The sequence below is a fragment of the Teleopsis dalmanni genome, chromosome 1, assembly GCF_002237135.1.
Source record: "Teleopsis dalmanni isolate 2A chromosome 1, ASM223713v2, whole genome shotgun sequence".
In the NCBI taxonomy this organism is placed as follows: Eukaryota; Metazoa; Arthropoda; class Insecta; order Diptera; family Diopsidae; genus Teleopsis; species Teleopsis dalmanni.
Window position 1 is genome coordinate 186,515,643 of NC_051846.1, and position 9,688 is coordinate 186,525,330.

Sequence of the window (9,688 nt, forward strand, 5' to 3'; positions counted from 1 at the left end):
TATCAAATAATTTAATATAATTCTATGAAATGTAAAAATAATTCCTTTTGTTCAGCTTTTTTACTGAAAATAGTAACAAACGAGATTCTGTATAAATATTTATATATAATATATATATACTATATGCTTGAAAGAAATCCAAGCAAGCAGAAAAACCTTTTGAGAAATTAAAACCCTGGCAAAAAATCGTGACTGTTGAAAAAAGTTCGTTCCCCTGGGAACGTACTGGATTAATTGATTGATTGATTTTGAATAATTAAATATCATGAAACAAATAAATCATATATAAAGCATCAATATCAAATAATTTAAGTGTATGATATTTTTGATTATTTTTATAATTCTCCTTTAGTTGAAATTAAATGTTCTATATATAAAACAATTCAAAATTCTATATTTATTGATATGAGTTTTTTCGATTAATATAAAATTTAAAAATATCTTGTTGGACATTTGCTCAGCACCCATAAAAACAATTGTTTTTAGAAAGTTTGGTTAAACAAATTTTGCTTTTTGCTACACATTTATGGGTTACATTTAAAGATGATATTCGAAAATATACAAACATTATTACCTAAAGTAATATTGAACAGATCTTGATAAAATTAATACAAAGTTAAATTATTTACCAAAGATATTTTTATTTATAAAGTACATTTTAATTTGGAATTTAAAAACTCTCTTGTGATATTGTTTTAAATAAAAATAATATTCTCCTTAATCACCCATAATTAACGTATACTTCGTTCTCAGTACTACCAGAGATAAATTTGGCAATTCAAATACTGAACTTTTCATTTTTAACCCCCTGATTACAAAAATGTGATTTTAGTCGAATGTCTGATGAATAAGATCCTCTCAACTTGATTCTAAAAGGTGGTCACATATCGAACAATATAAAAAGGATTGATTTTATTGATTTTAAAAAAATTTGTTTACCCAATGAAAGAGTCTGTTCTGTGATAGATCCATTAAAAAAGTTTTCAGTTTACTAACAACTTTTTACTCCTTTATATAGATAGATAGACTCTGAAAATGCCGCTGTTTGTTGAGTCAACAAAAAAAAATTTTATCTATAGAACCATATTACCATATATCTATCTAGCTAATAGATTCACAATATGCTATATATTACTATAATTACATTAAATATTAATTTATCAAATCAAGGGATCTAATTATTCATACGTTCAATCCTCACACTTTATAGATATCATTGAAAACCATCTATGTATATGTAATGCAATTTATGTTTCCCACCGAAGAGTATTTAATTATTCCACAGATTTAATCGACGCGCAAGCGCACAAGATTCAAAAAAAAAAAAAAAATCACATCCAATATTAAACAAGGGGAATGAATACTAACCAGTGTTACGCAAGGAATATAGTATTAAAGAAAAATATAAATAAAAGCACGAGTCAAGAGAAAGAAGGACAGATGGAAATAAAAAGACAAACAATTACAGACAGGAAAGAGATTTTATAATTAATGGATCTCACGTTTCATGGAACGTTTCTGTTTATTGAAAATAAGGGCAACGTGCGAATTACTATTTATTCTGAAGCTACACTGAGGAGCAAAATAATAAATGCAGATTATAAATAATGCATTATATGCAATAATGGAAAGCAGATATGAGGTATATATATATCACATAAACAAGTAGACACAAAGAGATCTTTTAATTTAGGATATAAAATCTTGTTTTAATTTAGTAAAAAGAAGTTAATCTGTCTTTTATGCTACTATTAACAGACATATTTTTAAGATAATATTAAAGAAAGGTAATGTATGTAATACTAATATTGTTTGCTACTTATTCATAGAGAACTGTAATTAAGAGCTATAAACTTGTTCTATATATTAATATAAAAAAAAAACATTTATGAAAAATAGCTCACTCTCCTGCTATTATAGAACAACTGTTCAGTACCTAGTACTCATTGCAAATAAGGAAATTGTACTCTTTGTTACTGTTTAGCAATAGCCTTAGTAGTCGTATATAAAAAAATAATTTCCGAGGAGAGCATTTAAAAGATCTTAAATAATAGTGTACCATTACTCACAAAATCACATAACTTACAAATTAAAATATGAAAAAATTTCACTCATGTTTTTTTGTAAACTTTTTGAATAACCTTAATGTATGACCGGTTTAGAATAAAAGAATTTCTTTTAAGACACCATAATAAATGTCATAAATCATGCTGTACTATTACTCAGAAGATCACATGGCGTTCCATGTAATTCTTTGATCTGACACAAAACTCTCGGAACCTATTTTACTTTGTAGTAAGTTACCATCACTACTGTCTGAAAGACGTTGAAATAGTACGGTAGTCAAAGCGTGATGCTCATATTCAAATTATAAGAAAATATTGTCGTCTCTATTATTTAGCTTAAAGTAGTGTTATATGTCGACCATGTTAGCAGAGAATAGTCAATAGCATTTAGTCGTCCTTTCTGAATATGAATGAACAAAATCTCTAACAAGAAATTGGGTCAGGCCAAGTGAAGTCAGTGAGGAGAACGTGGCAACAAAACGGTGTAAAAATGCTTATTGGACTGTAGACAGTAGCTACTTTAACCAACCAACAGGTGTAAGTCGATTGAAATGAATCAGTCAGTACTGGATCAGTGAATTTGGTCGCCAATGGCTTGTTTATTGTTTAGCTTTCTTTTTTAGCAAGAGTCTTACAAGTAACATATCACGAAAACATCTTTCTTACCGGCGGAACGTAAGCTTCCAATAATTTGTATGGCAACTATTATTTTTATTTTGTTCAACAACTTTGCATATCTATCCTTTTCAGTTGGTTTTTGCCAAAAAGAAGTCTCATAGAGAAGAATTGGTTCCATTTTATTTTATCAAACAAGTTTACTCTTTTCAGTTGGTAAATGATAACTAAAAAACACAGTATCGTAGAATAAGATTGGTTCAATGATTGCTGTTTAGAGCTAAAGTTTTGTCGGAACCTAAAAATCTCATTCTAAACGAACAACTCTTCTACAGAAGTAAGTAGAAGAAATTGGTTTGCAAACCTTTTTAGACCAGTTGATCTTTCAGCTGAGTTTAAACAGGTGTCTGAATACACTGAAATTTACAGCAATGAAATGGACGTTGAAGTAGTAAGAAAAGGAACAGCAAATTGACTAATGAATAGTAAACGAATCTTCTGAGGATAGGTAAACATAAATAAAATATTTAAATAAAAAAGTAAAAAAAATATATAGTAATAAAAAATATTTGCTTAAAGTTTACAATAAGACCAGTCTATAACAGCCACAAAATATCATTTAGAGTTAGAATACTTAATTTGAAGAAAACATCTAACACCAAGTACCTATACTATGTGAATGGCACCTAAAATATGTGAAGATTTACTAACTACAACTATGACTATGACAAAAAGTAGAACCAATAATTTTTATTTGTACCAGTAGAGTTTACGCGACATAAACTTCAGTGGCATATACAGTATAGGGATTAGGGTATATTTCTTTTGGCTATATAATCTACAGATAATAAATTGCCGGAGCCAAAAAAAATATTTTCTAATACTGGTTTTTATATATTTTTTAATTCGGCTATAGGTCCCTTTTTTGTTAAATAATTTAACGTTAAATATTTTTTATTTTACTCTATATTTGGACTGTCCGTGAGAGTTATCATCAGGAACACGATCTAATATACATAAATATTACTAAAACTATATCTGCGTCATCCTTTTCATGCTATCGTCTATATATTTTTAAATATGTCACATCATCCGCTCTTGACACAATCCTGCCTATGCCACTTAGTAATTTCAAAAACCTAAGCATAGGGAACTAGTACCAGCAATAATATATAACATAACAGAACCAGCGTAAAAGTTTTACTCGCAACTGTTAACGAGAAGTAGGTAATTTTATGAAACTGTATCTGCTATGCAAACTGAAGTGTTTGGCAACTGCAGAGCAATGCGTGCATCGTGTGAAAAGCATACACGACGATGAAAGAAATGTGACATTACCTTTTTCCTAAGAAGGAAATAAGTTTTAAACGTGTTCCAGTGCCGTTTAGCAAACAACCACACAAGCCCAATATGAGGGTCTGATCTCCAATATTTGATTTACTTATTTTTTTATTTTTTTTTTGTTTTCCTTTTTTTTGTGGAGTTGTACAGCGCAAAGAAAGACACACGTAAAATTCTTTATAATTTCTTTACATTTTGTTATTTTCTTTCTTTTCGTTAAAGCGACTACACTTAACATGCAGAACATAGCATGTTCAGCGGGTAACGCAGAATAAAGAGAGTGAAAGAGAGAGAACGCAGACTACAAGGCTTTAAAATGCAATTCAGAATTTGTGTTTTTCAATCACAAGAAAAACCAGTTTTCGACCCGGCATTTCATCTTTTAGTTTCTTTTGTTTTTGCTGCTTGTTTTTTTTCTGCTTTTGTTTCTCATTAAAAATGTCACAAAGCACATGAAAGAAATTTTTGGAAATTAAAAAAAGATTTAAACTTGAAAGACGTTAAAACCTGTAAAAAAAACTTGTTGGCAGCCAATAAATATTTTGCAAATTTCTTTTTGGGTGAAACTAATAAGAAGTTAAGTTGCAACAAAAATACTCACCATTTAAAAAATCTTTATTTTATTGAAATTTATTATATTTATAATATTTATATTAATTAAAAACTTATTTATTATATTTATTTTATTTTGTTAGAATTTATTATGTTTATGTAAATATTTTATTTCAATTAAAAATATATTTATTTAATATTTTATTTTTTGAGACACTTTTAATTTATTTAATTTAATTTTTATTAACACAATTTTATTGTTTCTACTTTTAGACGCAAAATGAATCGTAACACTTTTTGCACAATATTGCTTTATTAACTAATGATTAAATAATAAATAATAAGATTAATGTGGTTGTTTAACTTAGTAATATAATTTCACGCTTCTCACTTAACAATAACTTGTATATTAAAATTTCATACTTTTGATTATTATTCAGTAGATTATTATGTTTTAAATAACTTTAAACTCTTTAATGGCTTCATTTAACAATAAAACTATTAACAAAATTTCATATTCTTTATTTTGTTTCTTTCTATTGATATTCTATTGAACACTCAACACAACAACAATACTACAAGCTGCGCTTACACAATTCAGTTGAAAAGAACAACTACCCGACACAACATCCAAACCGATTCAACATTCAAATGAGAACTGAAAATATTCCTCTTTTTGGTTCTTGTCACACTCATATCGATCAGCGTAGTTGAATACAAGAGACAATTGTAACGTATACTTTCACACGAGTGAGAGGGCACACATGCAAGCAAAAGCAACAACATAAATTACTCGCTACTTGTTTGCTGCATTTACCTGTACGCGCTAACAAGCAGATCACTTTTTTGTTTAGAAAACTGTTTTTTTTCTATTACTTCGTTTTTTTTATGCAATTAAATTATGTTAGTACAAGTAAATGATAAAAAACATTGGAGGGTGCAATTTATGAGGTACATTTTGCTGCCTTATTTTTCTTTTCTGTTGCTATTAGAAAGCACAGTATTCTTATAAGTTTAACATTAATTAATTAATTAATTATTAATTTTGTAGTACACGTCAGAAGAGTATCTTTTCAGATGTGGTGAGATGGTTGTGGATAATAAATTTAGCAATAAGTAACGTAAAAAAGAAATTTAATTGAAATTAAAGCCTTCCTAAATTATTTCGTACCACATGCATACAATATATATTTTTTATATATAAACAAATATTTTTTTAATAAAGTTATTTTATATAAACTTTTTCAAAAAAGCCTTCTGAAATGAAGGAATAACCTTTACCGGCTCTAAAGATGTCTTAACTTTTAACTTAAACCAACTGCAGAATCGGGATGTATAAATCCTCATCTGTTGCTTATCATGTGGATGTGGTATGCAGCAAAAATAGATGTTTCATTTTGAGGTTGCAATTCTGTATTAGTATAGCATTCCTGCATTTCATACACCTTGCAATGACTTTGCGAGACAAAGTAAATCCCCCTATTGTTTTCCATATACAGTCAAACTTCCATAACCCGAACTTCTATAAATTGAATTTTCTATAACTCGAACCAAAAGCAGTGCACTAAGGTTTTAGAGAGCAATGAGAACAATTGAGAGAATGATTATATTGAACTTGACAATGAAATTTTTACATCAAGCTTTAGTGCAGATGTCGATATTATTGAGAACTATAGCTCTAAATTACTGGATCCAATTCTAAGCGCAATGGAACATCACTTTCCGTTGCGCTACGGTGGATGTAATTGTTCATCAGCCTAATAAGAAGGAAGTAGAAGTCTCATTCAAATATCTGAATTTATATCTGCAAACGAATGATACTACAACTGATGATCACTATAAGTCTTGGAATAAATTGGAATCTTTTTTTACTAAAAATAAGAAAAAAAATTAAAATTCCAAAACCTAATTTCTGAATGTTTCACTTCACTCCATAAGTGGAACCTTTTCTTTGTGAAATTAGACTTCGAGTTATGGAAGTTTAAGTGTATATATATGAATGGCTATATATTAATATTCATGCAATTATTATTTTTAGTCCGTTAAAAGTAGCCTTATGAACAACTTATTCTGTAAAGATATATGTGGATACACCTTAATAATACAAACGATAATTATAGGCGTCACTTAGCGGGAATTGATACGTGAGATTTTTATAGTTTTATAATGAACACTAATGTTAAATAACTCCTAAGTTTACAATTTTGAGAAATAAAATATTGTGAAAGAGAGACCCATATGTGAAGTAACATTACACAGCATAGCAAACATTATAAAAACTCATTACGACACTTAGAAAATTTTAATCATGTCTTATTTTATATACAAAGGTACTGAAATTATGATTTGATAAAGTAAAAAAATTTTTTTAAACATGTTTAAACATTTTTAAACAAATAATTAAATATGCTATACTTATATATAAAAAGCAAACATAATTTTTTTAAATACTCATTTTAAATAAGGCAACAGAAGTATAATTTTAGGGTGCATTTATATTGAGCAAAAATACTACTTTTTGATATAAAATTAAATTTACTTTAACAATATTTGATTTATTTTACAGTTTTGAATACCATATATTAATAATATTAAATTTAATCTAACATTTATTAATTAGTTTACACTTTTGAATATCATATATTAATAAAATAAATTTAAATAAACATTTTTTGAATTCTTTATATTTCTATAATTTTTCCGCACATTTAAAAATTTATATTTTTTATATTAATATGTTTTAACAATTTTGAACACTTAAAGCTTATATTGTTTTTATAGTTTAATATTTTTCAACAACATTTTTCAATAACAATTTCATAACAACCCTGTTACTAAAATATTAAAAAGTACACTTTAGTGTAAGACTGCATTTTTTGAAATGCAACCCTAATTTGACAACAGCTGTGTAATGTCAAAATAGTATTATAAAACTGAAAAAAGTTTAGTCGTAGAAGAAAGTTGTTGGCAATTGGTAAACTGGTGGGGTGTGCAGCTGTGAAAATTGTGATTTTGTTGAAATTGCAGAACCCCAATTTACCTGATTGCCTGTAAAAAAAAATTCCAAATTTGAAATACAGATATTAATAAACATTTTGTAAATAAACTAAAAATATAAACAGATTCAAAATTGCTAAGTGACTAACAAGAAAAAAAATATATAGATATTTATTGAAAACAAATTGAAGAGAAGTTACAAGATAAGAGGTCACTGCTCTAAATTTAAGAAAATAAAATAAAAAATTCATTGTTCTTATGGAATAGAAATATTTATAAAAATCTAGTTTATTAGAGGAAAAAATGTTCAAAAATCAACGATTTGTGTAATTAATTTATTGATGAGGTGAGATGCCGAATACAAAATTATTTATTATTCATTTGACATTACTATTTTTTGTTTTTGTATTTTTTTACCTGGCGGTGTTAGAAACCTAAATTTTTGCTACTAATTCAATTTGCCACAAAACGAGAGACTTCGTAACCAGTAACGTCCTTCAAGCGCGCAGCACACCCAGCCGAGCATCACTAAATCAAGTGTACTTAAGCCCGCCCGCCCACTTAACCATAGTGTGTTATGTTCTTCACTTTTTATTTTTTTGATCCATGCATCAATTACTCCTTCTCCTCACCTAATATGTTTTCGTTGTCTACATCGCTGCCACCTGCCAACTTGTCTAGTAGCATCCGAGTACAGACCTTCTTTTTTAGTTGTTTTTATTGTTGTTGTTTTTGGTTTTGGATATGTGGCAATGGTTTTGCATTATTTTTATTTATTATTTTTCCATATTTGGAGTGTGTAAGCAAGGTTCTTTCTCTGCTTTACCTTTTCGGTTTATCTTCACAAAATGTCTTTGACATTGCGAACGTCATTTTTATTTATTTTTTTATTATTTATTAATTCGGTTTTGCGTACACAACTTGCAATTAAGTATTTTGTAGGTGTAAAATACTTCGAATTTGTTGAAATTATAGGTGTGTGTCCGTAATTTTCCGGCATTTGATTAAATTCAAATTTATTCGTTTACCGCATTTCTTCTTTGGTTTCCGTTTGTTTTTACCAGTAAATCAAAAATAATTTTATTAACAATTTCACGCGCTCAAAGACTTAAGCACTCTACACCGGGTAATTAAATACTAATTACGGACGTAAAACTTTTAAATAATAGCAGTTATAATAACGTAATAGATTGAATTGAAGCTAACATTATAATATTAATACGAATATATAAAATAATTTAACTGGAAAATCAAATCGAAATACGGCGTCTATCAACATCCATTCCATATGCCTGAATATGTCCATTTACTTACACAAAAAAATTTTTTATATTTCTAAAAATATCGTATATGAACTATATGCAATGACAACCGAAGTTATGAATCTAAGACCACGGGAGTCATAGCTCGCAGCTTCGGCTATTCTGACCAGTAGAGATTGGGCCCTTAAAACAAGTGTCGTGGTGGCTGTAGTGAAAACCCAAATAAACGCGGGTACAATAACAGTAATCATTCACTTTCATTCGAAGTGGAGTTGCATTTTCCAACTGGGTGCTGTGACAACAATAGTACCATCACCTACCTTCCATCAAGTCAAAAGACATCTGTAAAGCCATTATGTTCAAATTAGATTTGAAACTTATTTTAGGAATAATAGAAATGTAACTCATAATATAGCATTATAAAGCAGAAAACATTAAAGGAATTATAATAAAAATAACTGGATTAGAACGCGATTATGCGGAGAAGAAGAAAAAGTATTGTTTGAGATATTAAAGGAGTAAAGACATAGAAGTATAAATATTAGAACTGGTTTGGTATGGTACATTGTATATAAGCAATGTACCATACCAGACGAACCACTTCAGAAATATGTGCGGTTTACATCGTCGATTTTCATAGAAAAATGTATAGTTAAATTGACCCGGGGATTATCACACATCGTAAACTTTATAAAGTCCATATATAACTACGAATAAATTCAACCATTTCGTTAATCCAGTCAGACCATAAAACTTGATTTAGTACAACTAAAGTGAATAGTTATAATTGAATTATGTATTGTAAATATTCATTGAAATTATTTGAAGTCCTAATTGTTTTGTATCATTGATTTG

The 9,688-nt window shown here is 28.2% G+C and overlaps 1 protein-coding gene across 1 annotated transcript in view; it reads right to left on the reverse strand.

Moving 5' to 3' along the window:
* The window catches only part of LOC119666897 (cytosolic purine 5'-nucleotidase-like), a 25,705-nt gene extending 17,261 nt beyond the window's left edge, over nt 1–8,444 (reverse strand). The window contains exon 1 of the mRNA XM_038076175.1: nt 8,398–8,444. Coding sequence (XP_037932103.1) covers nt 8,398–8,444 — 47 coding nt within the window. The remainder of the gene's footprint in view (nt 1–8,397) is intronic.
* Nucleotides 8,445–9,688: the final 1,244 nt, after the last annotated feature.